The sequence below is a fragment of the Megascapheus bottae genome, chromosome 18 (genome assembly GCF_031878675.1).
Source record: "Megascapheus bottae isolate mThoBot1 chromosome 18, mThoBot2.hap1, whole genome shotgun sequence".
NCBI lineage: Eukaryota > Metazoa > Chordata > Mammalia > Rodentia > Geomyidae > Megascapheus > Megascapheus bottae.
Genome location: NC_143526.1, coordinates 28,543,281 through 28,570,978, shown reverse-complemented (window position 1 = coordinate 28,570,978; position 27,698 = coordinate 28,543,281). Strand labels below are relative to the sequence as shown.

The 27,698-nt window shown below is 50.0% G+C and overlaps 1 protein-coding gene across 5 annotated transcripts; it reads right to left on the bottom strand.

Moving 5' to 3' along the window:
* Positions 1 to 1,085: 1,085 nt before the first annotated feature.
* Positions 1,086 to 22,985, bottom strand: C18H20orf96 (chromosome 18 C20orf96 homolog). 5 transcript variants are annotated; one of them, XM_090352126.1, is made up of 11 exons: positions 21,910 to 22,984; positions 21,662 to 21,704; positions 20,583 to 20,682; positions 19,516 to 19,631; positions 16,225 to 16,383; positions 14,974 to 15,073; positions 12,940 to 13,097; positions 12,752 to 12,853; positions 12,500 to 12,586; positions 11,556 to 11,674; positions 1,086 to 1,312 (listed from the first exon to the last, which is right to left on the bottom strand). In XM_090352126.1, the coding sequence occupies exons 1-11, from the start codon at positions 21,927 to 21,929 to the stop codon at positions 1,291 to 1,293; spliced, it is 1,026 nt and encodes a 341-aa protein (XP_090208252.1). In that variant the 5' UTR covers positions 21,930 to 22,984; the 3' UTR covers positions 1,086 to 1,290. The 5 variants fall into 5 exon arrangements, with proteins under 5 accessions (XP_090208252.1, XP_090208253.1, XP_090208250.1 ...); XM_090352125.1 differs by lacking the exon at positions 1,086 to 1,312 and adding an exon at positions 10,147 to 10,298; XM_090352127.1 differs by lacking the exon at positions 11,556 to 11,674 and having other exon boundaries at positions 21,910 to 22,981.
* Between the last annotated feature and the right edge of the window lie 4,713 nt (positions 22,986 to 27,698).

Below are 27,698 nucleotides of genomic sequence, written 5' to 3'. Positions count from 1 at the left end.
GTCTCTTCATACTGTTTTTAAGTCAGGCTATTTTCCTGCTGTTGAGTTTGTTTTTTATTTCCATGGGTCATGGGGCTTGAACTCAGCCTGGGCGCTGTCCCTGAGCTCTTCAGCTCAAGGCTACCACCCTATCCTTGAGCCAAGCCCCACTTCCTGTTTTCTGGAAACACTTCCTGTTAAGTGGAAATGAGTCTCAGGTCCTTTTGTGCCCCAGGCAGGCTTTGAACCTTGATCCTCAGATCTCAACCTCCTGAGTAGCTAGGATTACAGGCATGAGCTACCGCACCCAGCTTATTGAGTCTTTTAGTTGGATATGAATTCTTTACCAAGTGTACGAACTACAAGTATTTTCTTCTATTATGTAAGTTGTCACTTCATTCAATTAATCTTTGGCTGAATAGAAGCTTCCTAGTTTGCTGACATCCCATTTCTTTTATTTATTTATTTATTTATTTATTTATTTATTTATTTATTGCCAGTCCTGGGGCTTGAATTTAGGGCCTTGGCACTATCCTTTGGTTTTCTCAAAGTTAGAGCTCTACCACTTGAGCCACAGCACCAGTTCCAGCTTTTTCTGTGTACGTGGTATCAAGGAATCGAAACTGGGCCTTTATGCATGCTATGCAAACCACTAGGCCAAACTCTCGGCCCCTAACATCCTATTTCTTGATTTTTGCTTTTGCTACTTGTAGATTTGGGGTCCAACCCAGAAATTTGTTGCCTTGAAGTTTGGTTTTGTTTTTTACTGGTCCTGGGGCTTACAGGCCTGGGCACTGTCTCTACGCTTCTTTTGCTCAAGGCTAGCACTCTATCTTTTCCGCCACAGCATCACTTCTGGCTTTTTCTGCTTATGTGGTACTGAGGAATGGAACCCAGGGGGCTTTCTGCATGCTAGACAAGCACTTTACCACTAAGCCACATTCTCAGCCCCTTGAAGCATTTCTTCTATTTTTTTTTCTGGTATTAGAGTAGTAAATATTTAGGTCTTTGATTCATCTTGAGTTAATTTTTGTGCAGGGTGGAATATAGTCTCAGCCTCTGGCCACGCAGTTTTCCAAACTTTATTTATTAAAGAGACTGTCGTTCCTTCGTTGTGAGTTCCTAATAAATTGTCAAAAATTAGTTAACTGTAACTATGTGCTTGTATTTCTCAGTTCTCTAAGGTGTTATGTTAATCTAGCAGCCACACGCTGCTGTTTGTGTTAACATTACTTTGTAGTGTACTTTGGTGTCAGGTAGTATGATTCCTCCAGCTTTGATTCAGATTGCTTTTTCTGTTTGTTTATTTGATTATTTATCTTGCTCAGAATTGCTGTGGAAAAATGAAAAGTGAAAAGAGAAAAGGAAGGAAGGAAGGAAGTTAGGGAGAAAATGAATATATTGGATGTACATATATACATATTACTTTCTAGATATTTTTATAAATTTAAGCAGAAACAGAACACAGTTGTCCTTATTTTGCCTCATCTTTGCCTGGGGGGTTGCCGGGGAGAGCTAGAAAGGATATTTTCTTTTCTGACATTTTTTTAAAGTTTATTGTTGTAAGGCACCAGTGGCTCACACCTGTAATCCTAGCTACTCAGGAGGCTGAGACTTGAGAATTATGATTCAAAGCCAGCCGGGGCAGGAAAATCCATGAGACTCTCATCTCAAATTAATCACCAGAAAACTGGAGGTGGGGCTGGGGCTTAACATAGTAGAGCACTAACCTTGAGCTGAAGAACTAAGCCCAGAATTCAAGCCCTACAACCAAAAAATTAAAACTTTATTTTTGCCTGATGCTGGTGGCATATGCCTGTAATCCTAACTACTCAGAAGATTGAGATCTAAGGATGGCAGTTTGAAGCCAGCCTGGCAAGAAAATCTATGAGACTCTTATCTCCAGTTAACTGCCAAAAATACAAAATCAGGGCTGTGTTTCAATGTGGTAGAGCACTAGCCTTAAGCGAAAAAAACTCAGGGACAGCACCCAGGCCCTAAGTTCAAGCCCCATGAAAAGCTAGGGGAAAAAAAAAAGTTCTTTTCTGCTTGCTTTACAGTGCTTGGAATGGAACCCAGACCCTAACACTGTTACATGTAGCCCTAGAAATCTTTCTTCAAAGACAGGGTACCAGACTCCTCACTATGCTGAAAGCTCAGCATATACAGTTCAGTAGTCACCATGAGAGTGGAAATTTCTGCATCATCCCTGGTTCAACTTCTGATCTCATTTGAAGCCCAATATCGATCGGGGCTGCAGGCAAGAGACACAAGTAGCTCAGTCCCCATCTGCCCCACTGCACACGCCCCAGGCACGATCTCGTCCTTCAAGCATGGAGTCCTTGCCTCTGGCTTTTATATCTCTCTGGTTCAGGTCTCCAATGACTTTGAGTGACCCAGAACCTTCCATATTGAGAATGGAGTGATAGGGAGGAAGAGACAAAAAACTCAGCAGGAGAGAAATCTATTATAGAAGGAAGGTTTTCAGTGGTGTCTGTGTCTTTTTTTTTTTTCAATAAGTACTAGATAACTCTTAAAATACACTTGAGTCAATTTGATCAAGTATTCAGGATAAAAAGGCTGGACTCTCTGGGAGGGGAGAAAGGGAAAGGAGAAGGAAAGCAAGTGTTCTTGTCATTGAGCCATGTCTTTCTCATATTTTATTTTGAGGCAGCGTTTTACTAGGTTTTCCACACTAGCTTTAAACTTTTGATCCTTCTACCTCAGCTTCCAGATAGATAGCCAGGAGTACAAGTGTGTGCTACCCTGTCCAGCCATAGCTTTCTCTTTCCCTTAATAAATCCTTTTGTCACTTTTCCTTTGGAGATGGTATCTTACTAGGTAGCCCAAACTAGGCTCAAACTCAGAATCTTCTTGCCTCAGTGCTGGGATTACAGATGTGTACCGCCAGGCTCTTCCTAGTTTTTGTTTTTCTTCTCTTGAAAATACACATGATCCTCAGTCACTAAAACATGTATATAATCAGACAGACAAATGGATATATGTGCATAAATTTGTTTCTTTTCCAAAAATTAAGTCATATTAGCTGTATATTTTGAAGACTATTACTTTTCAAATTTTATTGTCTTTTTTTTTTTTAAAAACAGAGAGTCTATAGTCAAGTCTGTCCTGGAACTACATAATCCAGGCTGGCCTGTAAGAAATCCTTCTGCCTCTGCTCCTGAGCTGCTACAATTACATACACCACCACACCCTGCTAAATCATTTATAATAATGGCATAATATTCTATTCTACATTTCCTATGTGAAATTAGATCCATGCATCACGGCATTTAAGTTCCTTTCATTTTTCTACTCTTGTAAATGATGTTGAAAAAATCCTTTCTAAGTACTTCCCCAATTATTTTCACTAATCCAAGGAACAAGTTTCTGATTCCCAAGAAGGGCACATGTGAAGATGATGGGCACATACTTACCCAATTTCTCAACCACAGGGAAATTGTCCATTTCACAATCCTAACCCGAGAGAGCACGCTCACTAACACTGTCTGGAAAGCATGGCACCAAAGAAGGGGGCTGGGACCAGGTGAGGGGTCCTGCGTCCCCCTGCAAACAGGTCAGCCCAGCCTTCCGTTCAGTAGGCCCTGTGATCTAGTTTGAGTGCCCCAGGTGACAAGAATGCTTTGGTCCACTGCACCGTGTCAGCCTTATAAAAGCAGGAGGAACAGGCTCATCACACAGAGGGCCCTGATTCCCAAGGCCACCCCCCTGTCATGAAGTTCCCGCTCCTGCTCTTAGCAGCCCTTGGAATCCTGCTGCAGGTGACCTCAGGTAAAGTGGCTGGAGAGGGGGAGAGGAGGCGGGACTCAGGAACACTGACAAATGGGGTTGCTCACTCCAGTGATTTCCTTCAAAGCCAGGGGTCCCTCCGCATTCGGCACTGACTCCAATACCTCATACCCAGCCACCACCCCTGACACAACCTGACCAGCGCTTAGCTCCCATCCTAAGAAAATGACAGTTCTACTCAACCAGGTCCAAAAGATCACTCTTTCACATCAAGTGAGCTCCCCCTACCCAAGCACCTGGCCACGTCCCCAGGCTTAGCTCTTCACCATGTGCAGCCTTCCAGACCAGCCCTGAGCTAGCATTTAGGAAGAACAGAAAAGAAGAGGCCTAGAAAAGCCTTCTCCAGGGATGCTGAGCCTGAACTCTGGGGCAAGGGTTCTCATGCAGACCAGAGAGAGGACAGACAGACAGATGCACAGACAGATAGGCAGGCAGACATACAGATGGTTGAGCAGAGGAAGGGACTGCGGTGGAGGACAAAGCCTGGGAGGAGGGTGGTGGAGAGGAGCCAATGCTGTGAGCTCAAAGCACAGAGCCCAAGTTCTCAGAGGTGAGCTCAGGTAGCCCCTGGGATTTGCCAAGTGAATACAGAATTACCCTGTCAATCATAATAGCCCTGTAACACTTTTGGAACTTGAATTTTGCCTGTGTCTGTGTGCCATTCCTGGGACTTGCACTTAAAGGGCACTGTCCCTGAGATTTTTGTGCTCAAGGCTAGAGCTCTATCACTATGAGCTACAGCTCTATTTCTGGCTTTTTGGTTAATTGGAGATAAGAGTCGAGACTTTTTTTTTTGCCCAGGCTGGCTGTGAGTCAAGATCCTCAGATCTCAAACTGCTGAGGAACTAGGAGTACAGATGAGAGCCACTGGAGCCCAGGCCTATACCACTTTCAGAAAGTAGTACTCTACCTCCATCCTTGGAACGGCTGGCATTTAGTTTTAAATTCTACAGATTATGATTTAGAAAACGCTTCTCTGACGCTGGGCACAAGTAGCTTACGTGTGTAACCATCGCCACTCAGAAGGCTGAGATCTGAGGGTTGAAGATTAATCTGAAATTCTCTTATCTCCAATTAGCCCACAAAGGCCCGAAGTGGAGGCGTGGCTCAAGTGGCAGATCATCAGCCTATGGGCCAGTGAGACCCTAAGTTCAAGTCCCAGTACTGAGCAATTTGATCAACCAATCAAGTTGATAACAATAGTAAAATGAAATGAATGCTTCTGGCTAGCAAGCAGCCCCAACTCCCCCTTTTGAGTGTTCAAATCCTCCCAAGAAGGCAGTTTCAGCACCCACTTGTTTGGACCCAGACATCCTGTTACGTCATACCAAACAGATCAAAATGAGGGGTGTAGGAGCTTCAGGGATATGCAGAGTGCACAGTGCAGCAGAGTGGGCAGTGCAGCAGAGTGGGCGAGTGCAGCAGCGTGGCACATGCAGCAGAGTGGGTACATGCAGCAGAGTGGCACGTGCAGCAGAGTGGGCAGTGCAGCAGAGTGGGTGCGTGCAGCAGAGGGGGCACGTGCAGCAGAGTGAGCAGTGTAGCAGAGTGGGCAGTGCAGCAGAGTGGACGAGTGCTGCAGGGTGGGCACGAGCAGCAGAGTGGGCAGTGCAGCCCAGTGGGCAGTGCAGCAGGGTGGGACGTGCAGCAGAGTGGCATGTGCAGCAGGGTGGGCACGAGCAGCAGGGTGGGATGTGCAGCAGAGTGAGCAGTGTAGCAGAGTGGGCAGTGCAGCAGAGTGGACGAGTGCAGCAGAGTGGCACGTGCAGCGGAGTGGCACGTGCAGCAGAGTGGACGAGTGCAGCAGAGTGGCACGTGCAGCGGAGTGGGCAGTGCAGCAGAGTGGGCAGTGCAGCAGAGTGGACGAGTGCAGCAGGGTGGGCAGTGCAGCCGAGTGGGCAGTGCAGCAGGGTGGAATGTGCAGCAGAGTGGCACATGCAGCAGGGTGGGCAGGGCAGCCGAGTGGGCAGTGCAGCAGAGTGGACGAGTGCAGCAGGGTGAGCAGTGCAGCCGAGTGGGCAGTGCAGCAGGGTGGGCAGGGCAGCCGAGTGGGCGCGTGCAGGGCCTCTCGGAGCTGGACCCGGAGGCCATCACTGAAGGGAGATTCCGCCTCCTGTCTGCGGTCTGGTCCAGAACTGGACAAAACAAGCCACACCTCGACATCGTGCCGTCTTTTTTTTTGGGGGGGGTGGACACTGGGCTCGAGCCCAGGGCCCGGTCGTCAGCTCCAGGCCGGCGCTGGTGGCCTTTCCTGCCCGGGCTGGCTTTGAACCTGCCCGGGATCTCAGCCTCCCCGCCCTCTCCCCTGGCAGGCGGTGCGGGCGGCACCCGCTGCGGGCGCGGCCTCCCGGGGCGCTGCCGGCTGCAGTGCCACCCCGGGGAGGTGGCCCTGTTCCTGTGCGACCGCTACAAGCAGTGCTGCGTGGAGCAGGGCGTCCTGCCCAAGCCGATCGAGTCGCCGCGCTCCGCCCGCCTCTGCGCGTGAGACCCCGGGCGCCCGGCCTCCTCTTCCATCCGGTCACAGAGCTGCGGCCCAGGCAGAACCGACGACCCTTTCCCGCATCCGCCATCCGCCGACCTTCCCGACTGCCGGCCGAGACAGGAGCAGGCCCTGGGCGCTGGAGGAGGCTGCGGGGACGCGGAAGGAGGCTGGGGGGGAGGAGGATGGGAGGCGAGAGGGGGCTGGGAGGGAGGATGGGAAGCGGGAGGGGGCTGGGAGGGAGGATGGGAAGCGGGAGGGGGCTGGGAGGAAGGAGGGTGGGAGGAGGGAGGATGCTGGGAGATAGAAGAGAGCTGGGAAGGAGGAGGATGGAAGGTGGGAGGAGGCTGGGAGGGTGGGGGCACTTCCTTTTGGGAGGCAGTGTGGAAATCAGTGTGCAAAGCAACAAGTCCTATATGTTTCATGTAGACCTTACTTCTGGGAGTCTATCCTAACTTACTCAATGATGAGAAAATGGAAGATATCATTGTATCGTGAATGTAAAATGCTTATAGAAATGCTTGAAGAACATTCTTCAAAATTGCATGTAGACAATGGTTGCCTTTATATCAAATTTGTACTTTCATAGGAGACAAAACTCATGAAAATGAGAGGATCATGCATAAATTTCTGCTTCTAGTCTGCAGAACATGCATGTGTCATAGATCAACTCCATCCTGAGAAGCTAGAAGAGTCAAACCAACATAAGCAGAAGCCATCCAAGAAACTAGCTAGCAGTACCAAAAAAAAAAAACCATAAATTCCCTATTTCATTCATACTATAGACAAAAATTAATTCCAGATGATTTAGAAATAATGATACAAAGTATTGAAAAATGTTGTATGGCCGAATATTTAATTTGGGAAGAAAGTTCTACAGAATTTGTTAAGAATCGATTAGTCGGTATAAAAGTAAACTTGTGTATGTCAAAAGATACCATTTTGAAGCCAGAAGCTGGCAGCTCATGCTTGTAATCTTAGCTACTCAAGAAGCTGAGATTTGATGATCCCAGTTCAAAGACAGCCTGTGCAGGAAAGTCCTTTCCACTCTTACCTTCAATAAAGTACTCAGAAAATGCCAGAAGTGATCTTGTGCTTCAAGTGGTAGAGCCCCAGCATTGCTGGAAAAGAAGCTCAGGAACAGAACCCCCAGGCCCAGAGTTCAAGCCCCAGAGCATACACGCATGCACACTTGTGTGCGCGCACACACACACACACACACACACACACACGTCATTGTGAAAGTCATTCATCTTATCAGGTCTATCAATAGTTCATCCCCTTTTCTTTGCAGTACCATTCCATTTTATGGATGTATCAAAATTAGATTTATCCACTAATGTGTTGACTGACCTTTGGTTGCTAACAGTTTTTGCTGCCATAAGTAAATCTATATTCATGCTCTCCTTTGTGTGGATTCATGCATTCATTATCTCACAGCTAAATTTCTACAAGTGGAATGATCAGATCATGTAAGTATTTAACTTGTATACCAAGGGGACCAGGAGCATAGCCTAGTGGTAGAGTGCTTGTCTAGCATGCACAAAGCCCTGGGTTCAATTCCTTTGTACCACATACTCGGAAAAAGCCAGAAGTGGTACCGTGGCTCAAGTGGTAGAGCTCTTGCTTGAGAAAGCCCAAGAACAGCACTCAAGCCCTGAGTTGAAGCCCTAGGACTGGCCAAAAAGTCAAGAAGAAAGAAGAAAGATAAGGAAAGAAAGGGAAGGAAGGAGAAAAGAAAATACCAAATTATTTTCAAAATTGCTGTCATCAGACATGCCCACCAGAAGCTACAGAAGTTCCATCTATCCTTGTCCTTACCACCAATTGCATTTATAGTCATATTCATTTTATTATTTTTGCTAGTCCTTGGGCTTAAACTCAGGCTTGGACACTGTTCTGATGCATTTTTGCTCACAACTAGCATTCTGCCACTTGAGCCACAGCACCACTTCTGGCTTTTTCTGTGTATTGGTACCAAGGAATTGAACCCAGAACTTCATAATGCTAGGCAGGTACTCTACCACTAGGCTACACTCCTATTCCTAATATTCATTTTAATTCACTAGTAGAAGTATAGTATTAACTCTGTGGTTCTAATTTGCATTTTGAATGATTCACCACCAAATATTTCATATATTATATATTTAGTTAATATAACAGACATATTATGCTACATAACATAATATACTTTATTGCTATATAGTATATTAATATATTATGATACAATATATGTGCTATATAATATACTACATACATTATAGTATATTATAACATATTTAGTATATACTATATAATGTTGTATTGTCATATATTATTAATATATTACATATTTTATAATATATGTTGTAGTAATTATGAACTATATAAATCATGTTACATGACATGTTATAACATTAAGTAGTATTATGTAGCATATTGTATATATTAATTATAAGTTAAATACTATACATGTTTCCATTTCTATGAAGTTGCGGAGAATGTGGAGGAAGAACCTATCCTAGAATGCAGACCAAGCTTGAGCTTAAGCCCCAGTACCACAAGAAATCCCGTAAATAAATGAATGGAACTTGAACATGAATAATACTATAAAATCCTAAGAACTCAAATTGCATTGAATGAAATGATTAAGGGAATGAACTGTCTATTTTTTTAAACTATGTCTGCACGGTGATATTAATTTCCCGATGTTTTAAAACAGCTTTTGAGAATTTTAATACAAGAAGTACCCATAAGCACCTAAAGACTTTCAAAAGTGGGAGCTGGGTTCTAAAGCTACCAAATGAGGCAAGGTCGAGGACGGGCGGCAGCGGGCGGCGCGCTCCGGGGAGGCGGAGGCGGCGGCCCAGCCTGGGCCCCTGTCCCCGGGCGCCCCCGTCCCCCCGCCCCGCCCCGCCCCGTCGCCATGGTGATGACGCCGCCCGCCCGGCGGCTCCGGGGCTCAGCCCTGTAATCCTAGCTAGGCTGGCACCGGGGCCTGCTGTCAGACGCCCGCCCAGGCTGGGCGCGCCGGGCTGTCCCAGGCCATCCCGGCCACTCGGGAGGCCGAGAGCCGAGGTTCGAAGCCAGTCCTGGTAGACAGAGTCCAATTAAACAGCCAAAGGCCCGAAGTGCAGCTGCGGTTGAGCGGTAGGGGGCGAGGGGTGGGCACGAGGGCCCGGACGCACGCGAGCACGCGGCCTTCCCGAGCCCGCCCCAGTCCCCCATCAGGTCCCGTTTACCGGCCTTTACCGCCCTCTGCTGGCCGCACTTGACCGTGCACGGCAAGGCGACGCCAACTTGCACCTTGGCTTTTTGGAAACCACCAAACATTCACCATTCCTGCTGGGAGCGGACTGAATCCAGGACACGCTTTACCCAGCGCACGGAACGGGCTCAGAGCCGGACCCAGAACAGACCTCAAACACTCCTACGAAAATTACCACGCAGGGCTGGGAAGACTGCTTCCCTAGCATGCACCGATTCCTCAGTACCCCATACACAGGAAAGGCTGGAACTGGAGCTGTGGCGCAAGTGGTGGAGTGCTAGCCTTGGGCAAAAGAAGCTCAGGGACCGTGGTGCTCAGGCTCTGAGTTCAAGCCCCCAGCACTGGCAAAAATAAAAATTAAGTTAAAATGTAATGCCTGCTGTGTGGAAATCATTAAGCAGAAGAGGGACTATCAGGGAACTAGGAAGTGATCAGGGAGGAAAACAGTGAGGGCACACATTAGCCCAAAGCAAAGGCAAGTCCAGCTTTATTTGGCAGGAAAGAATGGTGGATTTGAATAGCATGCCCACCTGAGTCAAGTAGCCCCATCAACTTTCAAGAAGGGAGAAAGGGGAGAGATGAGGAAAACAATGAAACTATAAACAGAAGGGGGGCAGAGAAAAGGGAGGAGCAACTACAGATAAGGGTCTGAATGGAGACGCCATCTTGAAAATGAGCCAAGCAAAGCTCCTGGTGCTGGGAGGAGAATGGCCTGGGCTCCACCCCTAGAACAGCAGGTCTTCCATGGGGATGTTGAGGGTGACAGCCATGTCTGGGGGACACCTGACAGGAAGCAGCAAGGAGTGCAAATGGCATGGGACTGACAAAGCCCCCAGTTTCTCACAACAGTAATGCTTACTGGAAGGACCCAACCATATTCATACACATACACACACACACACATACACAAACGTGTGTAAATGAAATGTCAAAAAAAGGAAATTAATTTGGCAGAACCGATGTTTCCCTGGAGGAAACTGAGGTCAACAGGGAACACTCACTCTTGGGGACTCTGAAGACAATCATTCTGTGAGGTCAGGACCACTTGCTTTAGGTTCTCTCTTTTCCTCTGTCTCTCTCTCTCTGTCTCTCTCTCTCTCTGTCTCTGTCTCTCTCTCTCTGTCTGTCTCTCTCTGTCTCTCTCTCTCTCTCTGTCTCTCTCTCTCTCTTTCTCTCTCTCTCTCTGTCTCTCTCTCTCTGTCTCTCTCTCTCTGTCTCTCTCTCTCTGTCTCTCTCTCTCTCTGTCTCTCTCTCTCTCTCTGTCTCTCTCTCTCTGTCTGTCTCTCTCTGTCTCTCTCTCTCTCTCTCTGTCTCTCTCTCTCTCTCTGTCTCTCTCTCTCTGTCTCTCTCGCTCTGTCTCTCTCTCTCTCTCTGTCTCTCTCTCTCTCTCTCTCTCTCTCTCTGTCTCTCTCTCTCTCTGTCTCTCTCTCTCTCTGTCTCTCTCTCTCTTTCTCTCTCTGTCTCTCTGTCTCTCTCTCTCTCTCTCTCTCTCTTGTACTAGAGTATGAGCTTAGGGCTTCCCTTTGCTAGGCAAAGGCTCTATCACTTGGGCCATACCCTATCACTGGAGTCAAGACCCCAGCCCTCCCCAACAGCCCACCTGCTCAACACAAGAAGTCAGGAGTCTAGAAGGGTTTTTAGGGATCACAGAACCCAGCCTCTTGGACATAACAGGATAATGACAGCCAGGCAATGTGGCCCACGTCTGGAATCCTAGCTACTCAGGGGGCTGAGATCTAGGGGCTGCAGTTTGAAGCCAGCCCAGGCAGAAAAGGCCCTCGGAGAGACTTTCATCTCCAATTAACCTCCAGAAAACTGGAAGTGGAGCTGTGGCTCAAAGTGGTAGAGCCCTAACCTTGAGCTGAAAAGCAGGACCAACTAAAACAGGAGAATGAGGTCAGAGATGGGACAAGTCACCGTGCCTGTTGGCCAGTGGCAAAGCTGATCCCAAGGCTTCCGCCCCCCTGGATGGGGCTCTGTTGCCTATGTGAGGCTGCACTCCCTGAGCCTAGCACGGCCAGCTGTGAAGAGATCACACACCTGGGTCTCCGAAGTAAAACGTCCTTAAAAATGACCTCTCGGGGGTCCAAGACCTGGGACTTGGGCTCCTTCACCTCATCAGCTAATCTGGACATTTTCTTCTTTGTTTGCTTCATAAACTGAGTGGGGAGAGGCATAGAGGGAAGACATGAGGAACCCACCAGACGGACCGACAAAAGTGTATGGGGGTATGGAAGATGGGCTTGTTCTTGGACTCCAAGTTCCCTGTTGAGGGCGGGGCTTGTCAAGTGAGTGACAGAGCTCTTAATACCAAGGGGGTGGGGGGAAATGGAGCCATGTTACAATGGGGTGGGAGGGCCAGATTGTGAGAATTATGGGAGACTAACACATTAGGAACTGATGATGAAAATCAGTTCCAGAGGGGATAGTGGTCAACGTTCATTAACCCTGATAATGAGTGGCAGGAATGAGAATGAAAGGATGAGGGGAGAGGGTTACTGGCTGAGCAGGTGACAAGTGATATTGCTAATGGGACACAGCCAGTGACAGTCATCACTGAGGCATGGTCTAGGTCAGCACCACTCCTCTTCCCAGATGAATGACGTCAGAAAAGGAAGCTCACGCCTGTAATCCTTACTACTCAGGAGGCTGAGATCTGAGGATCGTGGTCTGAAGCCAGTCCAGGCAGAAAATTCCATGAAACTCTTATCTCCAATTAACCACACACACACACACAAAAGTGAAAGTGGAGCCATGGCTAAAGTGTTAGAGAGCTAGGCTTGAGCAGAAAAGCTCAGAAACAGTGCCCAGGCCGCTTTGAATTCAAGCCCCAGGACTGGCACCAAAAAAAAAGGTACTGTGGTATTGGCAAGGAGACAAGCTGGCATCAGAGCAGGGGAGCTCCCAAGCTCAATCAGGACAAGCTAGTACCCCACAAACTGCCTCTCCCTCACTGCAGACCCTGGCTGCCCTTTTCCACTCACCTCTTCCAGAAAGACCATGCTTTTCTTCATGTTCTGGTTGCTCCGGGCCTTTTGCCACAGACGCTTCTCATAGGGCTGCTGGATTTTCTGCGGGTGGAGGAGGAGGTACATGGCTCAGGGCCTCTCACTGGGCAGCAGTGCCTGGGAGAGACTGGCAGTGGGCCTAGACGAGGCGCAGGCAGATGGACAGGGAGAAAGGCAGGGCTGTGGCAGGACCTGGCAGCCCGTCCAGCCCAGCAGCTGGTTACTCACTCTTATCAGGGACTTCAGAATTTCTTTCTGCTTCTCTCTAATCATGTTGCACAAGGAGTCCAAGGCCATTTTGCGTATCTCGTTGAGGCTTTCCAGCTCGTCCTGGGGGGGGCAGGAGAAAGGGAAGGGGTATCCACTGGTCCCACCTCACACATGGCCCGGCACGGCAGGGCCAGGCACACACACACCTGCTGCTTGTCCTTCGCCTGCTGCAGCTGGCGCATGTGACTGGCAATCTGCACTGACTTGACAGGATATTCGTGGTCCATATAGGTGTTCAGGAAGTTCACCTCCTTCTGCGTCGCTCTGATCTGCTCATTCAGCTCCTGCACCTCCCGCTCCAGACCTGGGAGAGAAGGCACAACAGGAGGAGCGGGAGGCAGGCAATTCCTTCCAAGAGACTTCCCACTGCTGGGTGTCCCGGGCTCACGCCTGTCATCCTCACTACTCAGGAGACTGAGATCTTAGGTCTGGAGTTGGCAGCCAGCCCGGAAAAGCTGGCAGTGAAGTGGTGGTTCAAGCAGTAGGGTGCAGTGAGTAGGGTGCCAGCGTTGAGTGGAGGAAAAAAAGAAAGTGAAGGGGCCAGCACCAAGGTCCTGAGTTCAAACCCCAGAAATAAGGAGGAAGCTTCCCAGGAGGCCCAGGACACCCAGCTCTCCATGGCCAAGGGACTGGAGTCAAGTTGGGATAGGCTCAAAGTGGTGAAAAGTTAAGCCCCAAGACAATTTCTCAGGCCTGCAGGCAACAAACAGAAATGGCACCAGTGGACGTTTCCTCGTCCACCTGGCAAGTTCTGCCATGGAGTCTGTGAGCCCCACCAAGACCAATCTTCTCCAGACTCCAGTCTCCCCAGAGATGGAGGGACACTGGCTGCCTACATGAAATCAGTCCCTGGCCAAGTCTGGCTGAGCACCAGTGGCTTATACCTGTAACCCAAGTTACTCAAGAGACTGAGATCCAATGAAAGGGAAGGGCTTAAATCAGCCCAGACAAACAAAACCAGTTCTGGGCTTAGACTCAGGGCCTGAGCACTGTCCTTGTGGGGTTTTTGTTGTTTTTCTTTTGTTTTCTCAAGGCTAATGCTCTACCACTTCATACATGGGTCTTCATGCATGCTAGGCAAGCACTCTACCACTAGGCCAAACTCCTGGCCCCTGAGAGACTCTTATCTCCAATTTACCAGCAAAAAGCCAGACATGGAGCTGTGACTCAAGTGGTGAAGTGCCAAAGATGAATGGAAAAAGCCCAGTGCAAGAGCTCCAGGCCCTAAGTTCAAGCCCTAGTACTGGTACACCGCCCGCCCCCCCCCCCAAAAAAAAGTCTGTCCTGCTTTCGTCCATCAGAAGGGATCACCAATGCCTGTGCTGTCTGATGCACCAGCCCTCACACCTCTTTCAGAAGGCATCCAGTGTGTTCAGGGATAAGAACCACAACCAGCACAAGCCCAAAGACCTGATCCTGGCTCAGCTATCTAAAACACTGACAGGAAGCAGAGCCAGGCTGGGACTGGATTCAGGCTCCTAGCTATATGACCTCCCACAGCTTTGGCCTCATCTATACAATGGTTAAAATAACCAAGTAAGTATTCCCTTAAAAATGCAGGCAGGAGGCTGGGAGTTTGGACGAGTGGTAGAGTGCTTGCCTAACATGCACAAAGATCCGGGTTCCATTCCTTGGTACCACATACATAGAAAAGCTGGAAGTAGTGCTATGGCTCAAGTAGCAGAGTGCCAGCCTTGAAGGAAAAGCCCAAGGACAGTGCTCAGGCCCTGAGTTCGAGCCCCAGGACTGGCAAAAAAAAATGCAGGCAGGAGCCGGGTGCTAGTGGCTCATGCCTGTAATTCTAGCTACTCAGGAGGTTGAGATGTGATTATCATGGTTCAAGGCCACCCCAGGCAGAAAAGTCCTCATTGGACTCTATCTCCAATTAACCACTCAAAAAGTGGAAGTGGCACTATGGTTCAAGCAGTAGAGCTCTAGCCTTGAGAAAGCCCAACAACAGTGCCCAGGCCCTGAGTTCAAGCCCTAGGACCGGCAAAAAAAAAAAAAAATGCAGGCTGGCCGAGGAAACACTATGGGCTCTGTCAGTAAGCCAGGAGGTCAGCAGTCTAGCAACTCCACGTGCTTAGAAGGGACGAGATGTGAAGGGCAGGTGCAGGGTGAAGGTCCTGAAGCTGAAGGTCAAGGGTGAGAACCCAGGAGTTGGTCCCAGGGCTTCTTACTGTTCATTACGTGCACCTCCTTTTCTTTCCAATCCTCCAGGTCAGAGCTCAACTGCTGCACCCTCTTCTTGTTGGAGTATTTCAAGATGTTGATGACATTCTGAGAACATGCAAGGGTCAGCTCAGGCCAGCTCCTGGGCTTCCTGGGGAGTCCCCAGCCCCAAACACCACCCCTACCCCAAGAAGGGACATTTAACTCTGGAACTCAACCAACAACTTACCTTGGCTGACAAGGGCTTGCTTGCTCTGGCCAGTGCATTAAAACTTCTTTTTCTTTTTTTTTTTTTTTTGCCAGTCCTGGGCTTGAGCTCAGGGCCTGAGCACTGTCCTTAGACTTTCTCAAGGCTAGAGCTCTACCACTTGAGCCTCAGCAACATTTCCAGCTTTTCTATGTATGTGGTACCAAGGAATTGAACCCAGGTCTTCATGCACGCTAGGCAAGCGCTCTATCACTAGGCCAAACTTCCAGCCCCTAAACTTATTTTTCTCTTATCCTTTCCTCACTCCTTTTCATTCAGCCATATTCAGCAACATGTGGATCTTTTTTGGGGAGGGCGGACAGCTTTGCTCCCTCTCACCTCAAGACTCAAGCACCCTTCCCCATCTCTACCAGTTAATGCCTTCCCTGCAGATTTCAACCAAAGTCCTTTTGTTGTTTTTGTTTTTGGTCAGTTGTGGGGCTTGAACTCTGGACCTGGGTGTTGTCCCTGAGCTCTTCAGCTCAAGATACTGCCCTACCCCTTGAGCCACTGCACCACTTCTGGTTTTTTGGTGGTTAATTGGAGATAAGCATCTCACGTACTTTTGTGCCCGAGATCCTCAGACTCAGCCTCCTCAGTAGTTAGGATTACAGACGTGAGCCATGGGGCTGCCCCACCCAGAATACTTTTTCTACCAAGAAGCATTGCTGATGCTCTTGTGTCTAGATCAGAAAACCCCCTTGGCCTCCCCAACTCCCCACCCTCCAACCCAGCACACATGCACGCCTACCCCAGTGTCACCAAGTCTCTCCTATCAGGGGACAAAGCATGTTTCTTGGGCTGTCTTCCCTGCAGACCCTGAGTGTCATACACTACACGACTCTTTCATCAAGGTGGGAAGAGGAGAGCTGGGGGAACTTTAGGCTGGAGGAAGCCGCACGTGCAGGTGTGAGTGTGGCCAGGAGAGGGTGCTCGGGGGCTGGGAAAGCAGCGTGGCCAGCAGGCATGGCGCAGCAGGGCTGTGGGAGGGCGGAGGCAGAGGCATCCTCACCGCGAGGACGTACTGCTGCTGCAGCAGCGCCCGCACGCTGAGGGCCGTGGAGTCCTCCATGTCCTGGATGGTCTTCACCAGATCCTGGTTGAGCTTGCTGAGGAAGACCTCATGGTTGCTGAGCTCCTGGACGGAGGCCCGCTGGTTGCGGACCATCATCTGCGGGATGCAGGGCAAGGATGGGAGGGGTCAGAGCAGGACGGGAAAGATGGGGGCTGCAGAAACTGGGGACCACTCCTCTGCCTCCCAACCCACCCTTCTGGTTTTCCACGTACCCCATAAATGCAGGACTTCCCTTCCCCATTGTCTATGTAAGAGGGAGGAAATGGGGTGCTCCATTAACCTGAAATGCATATCTCCCCCTAAATTCGCATCTCTGAGCTAGGCATGAAGCTTTGTGGGCACATAAAGTTGTGCCTTAGGGGCCTGGAGTGTTGTCTAGTTTTAGAGTGCCTGCCTAGCATGCATGAAGCCCTGGTACCACATACACAGAAAAAGGTAGTGGCACTGTGGTTCAAGAGGCAGAGTGCTAGCATTGAGCAAAAACTGTCCAAGAGGGGCCGGGAGTTTGGCCTAGTGGTTAAAGTGCTTGCCTAGCATGCACGAAGACCTGGGTTCGTTTCCTCGGTACCACATACATAGAAAAAAGCCAGAAGTGGTGCTGAGACTGAAGTGGTAGAGCTTTAACCTTGAGAAAAATCCAAGGACAGTGCTCAGGCCCTGAGCTCAAGCCCAGGACTGGCAAAAAAAAAAAAAAAAAAAAAAAAAAAAAAAAAAAAACCTGTCCAAGGATAGTGCCCAGGCCCTGAGTTCAAGTCCCAGGACTGGCAAAAAAAAAAAAGTGCCTTGGCTGGGCCAGTAGCTCACACCTGTAATCCTAGCTACTCAGGAGGCTGAGATCTGAGGATTGAGGTTTAAAGCCAGCCCAGCAGGAAAGTCCCAGAAACCCTTATCTCCAATTAAACACAGAAAAAGCCAGAAGTGACACTGCGGCTCAAGAAGTAGAGTGCTAACCTTAAGCAAAAGGAACTCAGGGACAGCATCCAGACCCTGAGTTCACGCTCAGGGACCAGCAGAAAAAGAAAAGGCGGGGGGAGAGATGTGCCTTGTTTTCTGAGGCTTTTTGGAATCAGTGTAATGTAATGAGATGATGATGATGATGATGATGACGATGATGATGATGATGATGATATGATGATGATGATGATGATGATGCCCCAGTAGGTTAAGGAGGTGATCGGCCAGATCTGGAGAAGATGAATTGGACTCACATCCTGTCATCAGATGACAGCCCCAGCTTGGACACGGGAGTTCTGAAGAGTTAAGTGACTCCCCTAAGATTACACTCAGCAGGCACACACGACTAACTGATGCTAACAAGCATGGAGGGCCTGTGCCATGCCAGGCAGGCAACCCGTGGACTCAGCTCATCCTCCAGTTGGTAAGTGGAGGTTTAGAGAAGTTCAGAGAGGTTCAATGACTTGCTCAGTGTCACACAGCCAAGAAGTAGTGCTGGCCTGGAGAGCCAGGCTCCTAAGCCCCCGTTTGGGTCTTTCCACTATAGTAAAACAAGAACAGAATAGCCTTCGTGCTTGGGAGTGCCTGAGGGTGCCTGGGATGTGAGGCCTAAACACACCTTACTTCAAATCTCACTTCTGCAGCTCATTACCTAAGTCACAGATGTTAATTAACCTCCTAGAACCCATTTCTACTCAATCTAATGCTGCCAATAAGTAATGTGTACTTCAGAAAGCTGCTATTAGAGAGAGAAAATGTCACAAGCAAGTCATTTAGTGTTCACTCCATATGGCTCAACAGACAATAACTGACACTGTATCTGGTGCTGGCCTATCTACGTTCTCTTTTCCTCCCTCTGTTCTCCTCATTCCTTTGTCCTTCACAGGGCACTACCCTTTCCCAGCCCTCAGCTCCTAGACCCCTTGCAGAACGATGCAGATTTACTGAGTGCTGACTTGTGCCTGAGGAGGTGGGTACTATTATTAGCCAAGGTCACACATGACAGAGCTGTTAGCGCCCAGGTCTGGGCTCCTGGCCACCCACTCACTATCTTACCTCCCTGTCCCTAGATAAAAATAAGCAGAAACAGCCTATGAAGAAATGAATGGCCAAGACTGAGGCTCATGGAGCCAACCTCTCTGGGCAGTACCAGGAATAGCAAATATTATCACATCCCACCCCCAGACGACTGAAACAGACGATTTAGTGACCAAGCCCTGACTCCCTTCCTTCCAGATTATTCCCTTCTTCCACTATCAGGTAACTATACTCCCTTTCCCAACTTATTTTCCTCCTAGGACTTCTTCCTGAGTATTTTTCTTTTGATCAGCTTGCTTGTTTCCTGTGTGTGTCCAGGAGAGAGTGAGTTCCTTTCTGCGTGACTGGGTCCTCTCTACTTGTCTGCTTGGTCGGTTTTCCATTGGATTAGAAGTGTGTTTTGTGTGTGAGTGTGAGTGTGTGTGTGTGTGTAGCGTGCATACGCGTGATGTGTGCTGGGTGCTGGTGGCCCATGCCTGTAATCAGGAAGCTGTAACCTGAGGATCAAGGTTCAAAGCCAGCCCAGGTAGAACAATCCCCATGGGACTCCAATTAACTGCTCAAAAAGTGTAAGTGGCACTGTGTGGCTCAAGTGGTTGTACACTAGCCTTGAGCACGAGTGTCAGAGACAGACAGTGCCCAGGCCCTGAGTTCAATCCCCAAAACTGACCAAAAAAAAAAAAATTATGAGCGACATACTGCATGAACTCCAAATTCCTTAGCTATTTCCTCAACCTTGTGCCTGGCACAGACAAGGCTCTCCCTGCAGAATTACAGCAGGCAGACAAAACCAGCATCCTGAGACTGTCAGAATTGACATCTTCCATCTCCCTCCCTCTTTCCCCCCAGCTTCTACAAAGCAAGGACTGCTGTGGAAACCAAAGTCCAACTATACCCCTGACCTATGCCAGATTCTCCAGTCATCCCAGGCTGCCCAAAGCCACACTCAATAGGCTGAGACAGAAGAATCAAAGCGTTCAAGGCCAGCCTGAGTCTAATCACAGCGGCAAACCCTTGAACTTGGGTCTCCACACCTGGCACTGCTACATTTTGGCTATGTGGCCTGCTGCATGTCCCTGTACCTCCATTTCCCCATCTGTAAAATAGAAATGGAAAGCAGACCCATGGGGTTGCGATGAGGAGAAAATGAGTGGCACCCAGGAAGTGCTCAGTGCAGACAGTTATGTCCCTGTCCCCATTCCTGGTTCCTAGGACTGGGGATGACACCCCTCCTACCCGCATTAGCCGGAGTCTGGCCTGGATCTTCCCAGGGTGTGGCTGCTCCCTTCCCTGTACTTCTGTTAAATTCTTCAGCTGGCTTGGTGATATCAAGACAGCCTTGGAGGGCACCACTGTGAACACAAAGAAGAAGGTAAGGGGGGTGAAAAGGGAAGGAGAGGGAGCCCAGCCCCACCGACTGACAGCCTTAAGATGTGATATCATCATAGGATGAGACTCCCACCAGCCAAGAAGCTCCCAGCCCCACTCTAGGCCTTTCCCGCCCAGGGGAAAGTAGTCACCATAGGAATGAGCAGAGAGCTTGATGGACTAACAAGGGCAGACCCTCCCCTGAGACAGTAAACTTCAAAGTCTTAATGGAAATGCTAAAAGAAACCAAGCAGACACCTCCACACACACACACACACACACACACACACACACACACACACACACACACACACACACACACACACACACACATGCCTGGCTAGAAGAATCCAGAAATCTTACAGTCCAAATTCCTGCTCTCCCAACCTGGCAGACAGGAAGACCAGGTAAGAAAGTGGAGAGAAGATGGGGCTGGGGATGTGGCTTAGTGGTAGAGAGTGCTTGCCTAGATGCATGGGTAAACACATAAACAGAAAAGGTGAGAAGTGGTGCTATGACTGAAGTGATAAGAGTGCTAACCTTAAGCAAAAGAAGTGCCCAGACTCTGAGTTCAAGCCCCGGGACTGGAAAAAAATAAAAATAAAATAAGTGGGGAGAAGTGGGCAAGAAGTCACCATGAGGCCCAGTATGATAGCACCTTCTGCAGTCCCAGCCAGCAGGGCGGCAAGAGTAGGAGGATGCAGGCCCAGGAGGGCCTGCAGGGAAGTAGGAGCTGGGGAGGAAGAGGTTTCCAGACATGGCTCATATGGTACATCTTTGGTCTGGCAAGCACAATACCCTGAATTTGAACCCTCATACTACAAAAAATAAGGCACTATGCCTCAATGTGTTTGTAACCATACCAGCTACATCCTCAATACTAGATATTTTAGCTGGTCCTCAACACTCACACAGCCTCAAGGGCCTCTACCTACCTTGCTGGGCTCTATTCGAACTCCTCATTCTGCCTTTATTGTGGCTGACAGTTCGATGGAGTGGGGGCAGAATCCATTGTTTCAATTTTTGATTGGACTGCTGCAAAGGAACATAATCTAACCAGGAAACACAGTCACAAGGCACAAGGGGTTCAACTCCCAGCCCCACTCTTTTCAGATACCTGATCCCTGAACCAGATATCTTCAGTTTTCTGTTTTCTCATCTGTAAGGTGATCTTATATCCCAATATAATTGTGTGAGTTAAAGCCTATGGTAGGGCCAGGAGTTTGGCCTAGTGGTTAAAGTGCTTGCCTAGCATGCACGAAGACCCGGGTTCGATTCCTTGGTACCACATACATAGAAAAAAGCCGGAAGTGGTGCTGAGGCTCAAGTGGTAGAGCTCTAGCCTTGAGAAAGTCCAAGGACAGTGCTCAGGCCCTGAGCTCAAGCCCAGGACTGGGAAAAAAAAAAAAAAAAACCTATGGTAAGGGAATCCATAAACGTTGGTTATCACTTCTTTTATTTTAATCAATCAGATTTTTTTTTCTTTTTTGCCAGTCCTGGGCTTGAACTCAGGGCCTGAGCACTGTCCTTGGACTTTCTCAAGGCCAGATCTCTACCACTTGAGCCTCAGCACCACTTCCGGCTTTTTTTTTCTATGTATGTGGTGCCGAGGAATCGAACCTGGGTCTTCATGCATGCTAGGCAAGCACTCTACCACTAGGCCAAACTCCCGGCCCACCAATCAGAATTTCTTAAGGAAAACCACACCATATAGTGCTAAGTAAGAACGGCAGACCTGAGAAGGACCCAACACTCACCCCCAGGACACCAATAGGCGGCTCTATCCTGCTCATGAGATCCCCTGACAGGCCTTTACATTCTGACAAAGCAGTAGGGACGGTGTGGTTCAGCGTCTTGCCCCAGGTGCCACAACTGTGAGTCGCGGCTAGACCTGGGATTCAGGTCTTTGGGCTCTGTCATGTCATGGGAGTTGAGGGTAAGCAGATGGTCGGGTCATGCAGCCCCTTCCCCCACACACACCCCCAGGACCCTCCACACATCCTCCTGGACTCACCTGAAACCTATGGATGGTAGAGAACGTTCCAGAGTGGCTAGATCTGTGAAGAGTTGAATGGGGGTAAAAACTCCCATCATCCCAGGCCCAAAGAGCTCCAGGGTGGGGGGGGCAAGGGGGCGGGGTCAGGAGGTTTTGAGTGATGGGAGGGAGGGGCTGCTACCGGGGTAAGGCCAAAGAGCAGCACGCATGCGCACTTCACTCCGGCCAGGCCCTCTCCCCCTCCCTCCCCTCCTCCCCCTCCTTACCTCTGGGAGAGGTTCGCCATTAAGGAAAATAGAACAGTCGTGAGCCCGTATGGCCCAGACTTCCTCGTCTTCCAGAGGATCCAACCGTCACCGGATTCATTCAGACTTCCCAGGCAGACCCGGGTTGTTCGCCCTCTTCGTGGTCTCCATGGAAACGAGACGCCCAACTACGGGGCGTCCCGAGAACCAATCTCCGAAGGCGGGCGGATGGAGCGCCCCCACCCCCCACCTTCAAATGGCCTTTAGTTTGTGTTCACCCAGATCCGAACGGATTGTGTTTCTCCCTGAAACCCTTTCTCCCTGGAGTGGCCTCCTGCGTGCCTTCCCACCTCCCTTAAAGGGTCCTCGTCTCCTGGTGTGTCTGTGTCTGCTAGGGTTTGAACTCAGGCCTCGAGCCCTGTCCCTGAGCATGCATACCCTAGGCAAGTGCTCTACCACTGGAGCCACAGCTCCATTTCCAGCTTTTCGGGAGTTAACGGGAGATAAAGTGTCCCGGGGTCTTTCCTGCCTGGGCTAGCTTGGAACTTCAGTCCTCAGATCTCAGCATCCTGAATAGCTGGGTTTGTGCCACTGCCACCCAGCCTTCTTCCCCCTTGAATGTTGACTATCCGAGGGCTCAGTCCCAGCCCTCTCCTCTTTTTCCTGGTCTGCTCTTTCTCCACTCCTGTTCCCTTCCAGCCTCATGGCTTGGGATGCCATCTATGCCCACCTGCCACACAGCTTCATAACTCCAGTCTAGACCACTCTCTCAATGCCAGCCACATACACCCAGCTGGCTAATGGAGCCTCTCCACTTAGGTGCCCAATAGGCAACTCTGGACCATGCTTTGCCCTCAGACTTCAGAAACAGTCTTCTCCCACTCAAAATGGAAGTTCTCTTCTTGGAGTCAGTCCTAAACCCATTTTCCTCCCAGACAAATCTAGCCACAGCTGCTGGCTGCATTCCTTCACAGTGTACATTACCACTACCACCCTACCTGCCCCCTGCACTGGGCTCCACTGCTCTCTGGACACAGTAGGTTAGATGGAGAATGGATTTTAAAGTGCATTCCCATTTCAAAAACAATTGGGGGCCGGGAGTTTGGCCTAGTGGTAGAGTGCTTGCCTAGCATGCACAAAGACCCAGGTTCGATTCCTCGGCACCACAGACATAGGAAAAAAAAAGCCAGAAGTGGTGCTGAAGCTCAAGTGGCAGAGCTCTAGCCTTGAGAAAGTCCAAGGACAGTGCTCAGGCCCTGAGCTCAAGCCCAGGACTGGCCAAAAAAAAAAAAAAAAAAAAAAAAAAAAACAATTGGAAGGTAGAAAACAATTGAAATTATCTAAACTTCAAGAGAGGGATACTACTATAAATACTGGAACGAAGCTCTTAATTATTTTTTTGCCAGTCCTGGGCTTGAACTTGGGGCCTGAGCACTGTCCTTGGGCTTTCTCAAGACTAGAGCTCTACCACTTGAGCTACAACACCACTTCTAGCTTTTATCTATGTATGAGATACGGAGGAATCAAACCAGGGTCATGTTAGGCAAACACTCTATCACTAGGCCAAACTCCCGGCCCTCTGTGAGACTCATCTCCAGTTAGCCATCGGAAAATCAGAAGTAGCTTTGTAGCTCAAAGGGCTAGAGGACCAGATTTGAGCAAAGGAGCTCAGAAATAGCCAAGCTATGGCTCATGAGCTACTCTGGAGACTGAAATTTGAGGATTGTAGTTCAAAGCCTCCCTAGAGACTCTTTATCTCCAGTTAACCTGTAGCTCAAGTGGTTGAGCCCTAGCCTTGGGCACAAAGTGGCTCAAGTTAGGCCCTGAGTTCAAGCCACACACAAAAAAAAAAAAAGCTCAGAGACAGCACCCAGGCCCCAACTTCAAGCTCCAGATTGACAAAAAAAAAATAACAAAAGCATAGGAAGCCAGGTGCCAGTGGCTCACTCTTATAATGCTAGCTACTCACGAGGCTGAGATCTGAGGACCTAGCTTCAAAGCCACCCTGGACAGGAAAATCCATGAGACTCTTATCGCCAATTAACCACCAAAAAGGTGGAAGTGGAGCTGTGACTCAAGTGGCAGAACACCAGCCTTGAAAAGAAAAGCTCAGGGATAGTACCTAGGCCATGAGTTCAAGCCCCAGTACTGACACAAAAACAAACAAAAAAAACAGCTGGGCAAGGTGGCTCGTGCCTGTAATCGTAGCTACTCGGGAGGCTGAGATCTGAGGATTGAGGTTCAAAGCCAGTCTCAGAATTAAAGTCCAAGAGACTATCTCCAATTAACCACTAGAAAACCAGACGTGGCAGGTGCCCTAGCTCAAGGAGTAAGGCAATAGCCTAGTTCACATCCCAGGATTGACCAAAAAAAAAGAAAGAAAGAAAAGAAAGAAAATGGCATGATAGGCCACATCTGTTATTCCAACTATTCAGGAGGCAGAAACAGAAGGATTATGGTTCGAGGCCAAGACCCTTTCTCAAAAGTGAGTTAGAAGCTGGGTACCATGCTCATGCCTATAATCCAGCTATTCAGAAGGCTACAATTTAAGGGATCTGGGAAGCTTGGTTTGGAGCAAGATGCAGCAGGCAAATCTCCGAGACTCTATCTCCAATTACTCAGCAAAAAAGCAGATGTGAGGCATGGCTCAAGTGGTACAGCACCAGCCCTAAAGGAAAAAGCCTAGCAAGAGCACAAGGCCTGAGTTCAAGCCATAATACCAGCAAGCATGCATGTGTGTGCACACACACATATACATATATATATATACATATATACATACACATACACACAATAGGAACTGGGTGTCCATGGTTCACACCTGAAAGCTGAAATCTGAGGAGTGCAGTTCAAAGCCAACCCATGCAAGTTCATGAGATACTTATCTCCAATTAACTACCAAAAAATTGAAAATGGAGAGTATTTGCCTTGTGAGAAAAACAATACAAAACACAAAACTCAGGGACAACACCCAGACCTCAAATTCAAGCTGAAAGGAGAGGGAGAGGGAAACAGAAAGGGAGTAGGAGAGAGAGGGAGAGGGAGAGAGAGAGAGGGAGAGGAGGGAAAGAGAAAGGGATGAAGGAAGGAAAGAAAGAAAGGAAGGAGGAAAGGAAGAGGGGTAGGAAGGGAGAGAGAGCTGGAAAGGTTAAGCCAAGCTGGTGCACAACTAATCCCAGTACTGGGAAAGTTTTAGTCAAGAGGACTGAAAGTCTGAGGACAACTCAAACATAATGCACTCAAAGTTCCTAAGAACTCCTTGAAATGAACAGACATGGCTGGGCGCAGTGGCTCAAGCCTGTAATCCTAGCTACTCAGGAAGTTGAGACCTGAGGATCAAAGTTCAAACCCAGCAGGGACACAAAAGGACCCGAGACTCTCATCTCCAATTAACCTCTAGAAAACTGTAAGTGGAGACTTGGCTCAAGGGTGGGGCAATAGCCTTGAACTGAAGAGCTCAGAGACAGTGCCCAGGCCAAGTTCAAGCCCCATGACCCACAAAAAAAGGAGAAGGAGGAAGAAGAGGAGGAAGAGGAGGAGGAGGAAGAGGAAGAGGAGGAGGAGGAGGAGGAGGGACAGACAGACATGTTAGGTAAGTCTACAAGAAAGTAGTATTAAATGCATTCATTCAACCACCAGAAACTAACCATGGGGATTCCCCAGTGGAAACAGCCCTTGTTAAGTAGGGCTGGCTTTGCCCAGCACTGCGTGGTTCTGCTTGGTTAACAAGGGTTCCTGTGGTGTCTGTGCAAATAACTCCCCTTCCATAATGTCAGAAGCAAAGTACATGAGGCAGAAAAGCTTCCTAAGGTGGGCGTCTGCCTATTAACTCTACAGGACCTAACCAGTCTCCAAAGTCCTGTGTTTGCAGAAGAGGATGTCTTTTCCCTGTGTGTGGGGGGGGGGGAGGGAGTGGGGGGGGGGGTTGGGAGAGTTTTATTGGAAGATTCTAGGGATAAAAATCAGCAACCTGCTGGTTCATACCCATATTCATGAAGAGTATCATGGAGGTGTTTTTGTTTTTCTCTCCTTTTTGGGCTGCTTCTGGGACTTAATGTTCTCACTCTTCCCTTTAACCAAGGCTGGAGCTTTACCACTTGAGAACCACTTTCTACCACTTCCAGCTTTTTGCAGATCAGTTAGAGATTAAGAGTCTCCTGGATTTGTCTGCCTACCGGTCTTCCTCAGATCTCTGCCTCCAGAGTAGTTAGGATTCATGAGCCCGTTTTCAAAACATTAAAGCATTGCAATGGGAAGTCTCCAAGTGGTAGAGCTCAGGGACAGCGTCCAGGCCGAGCTCAAGCTCCAAAACCACCACCACCACCAACAACAAAAAATAATAAAAACACTGCAAGGTAACTTACTCGGAAACAGATTTTTAAAAAAATTAGTGGATAAAAGGGGTTCATACACCTACTGGTAGAGTGCTCGCCTAGCCTAGCATGCACAAAGCCCTGGGTTTGATTCCTCGGTGCCACATACAGGAAAAAAAGCAAGGAGTGGCTCTGTGGCTCAAGTGACAGAGCGCTAGCCTTGACCAAAAAGTGTCCAGAACAGTGCCCAGACCCCGAGTTCAAGCCCCAGGACTGGAAAAACAAAAAGGCAAAACAAAACAGGGCTCACGTCTCTAAGCCTAGCTACTCAGCAGGCTGAGACTTCTGAGACCTCGGGACAGCGGTTCAAAGCCAGCCCGGGCAGTAAACTCCATGACACTCTTATCTCCAATTCCAGTTCACCACCCCAAAAGCCAGAAGTGCAGCTCAGACTCAAAAGGTGGAGCATTCCCCTTGAGAGGGGAAAAAGACAGACCTGGGGCAGGGGCGGGGGCAGCGCCTAGGCCCCGAGTTCAGGCCCCGGGGAGGGGGAGCAGCGCCCGGGCCCCGAGTTCAGGCCCCGGGGAGGGGGAGCAGCGCCCGGGCCCCTAATTCAGGCCCCGGGCTGGGGGGGGAGCAGCGCCCGGGCCCCGAGTTCAGGCCCCAGAGGGGGGACGGGAGCAGCGCCCGGGCCCCGAGTTCAGGCCCCAGAGGGGGGACGGGAGCAGCGCCCAGGCCCCGAGTTCAGGCCCCGGGGAGGGGGAGCAGCGCCCGGGCCCCGAGTTCAGGCCCCAGAGGGGGGACGGGAGCAGCGCCCGGGCCCCGAGTTCAGGCCCCGGAGGTGGGGGGCGGGAGCAGCGCCCGGGCCCCGAGTTCAGGCCCCGGAGGTGGGGGGCGGGAGCAGCGCCCGAGCCCCGAGTTCAGGCCCCGGGGCCGGCACGCGCGCTCGCGGACTGGCCCGAGGTGCGCGGGGAGTGGAGACGCAGTAAACCTTAGCGATCAAAGCCTTGGAGAGCGGACAATTAGCCCGAATGTTCCGTCCACTTTCGGGTCTGCTTGGAATTGTTCCTAACTGAACCTGGCCGGGCCGGGTAACCGTGCGCCCCGCTCCAGGAGCCCGCGGCGCTAGCCGAGGCGGACACGGACTCGCCCCGACCTCCGACGCCGGCCAGCCCCCTCGGGACCGGACTGAAGCAGGGAGGGCGGGAAGGAGCGTCCGGCTGCAGCTCGGACGCGGAGGGAAGAGGTGGGGGGAAAAGGCGGGAGATTGGAGGCGCGGGGGGAGGAGCGGGAAATTGGCGGGGCGAGGGGGGTGGGGGGGCGGGCGGGGGGCGGGGCGTCTCCCGGGGAAGGGGCGGGGCCGTCCGCGGCGCCGCGGGCACGCTCTGGCCAGTGCGCGCGGCGGGAGCGCGGCGCCGCGGGGGGTCCCGGGGGGGGAGCGCGGCGTCGGGTTTCAGAGACTCCCACCCGCACGCAGGCAGGCACGCACGCACGCAC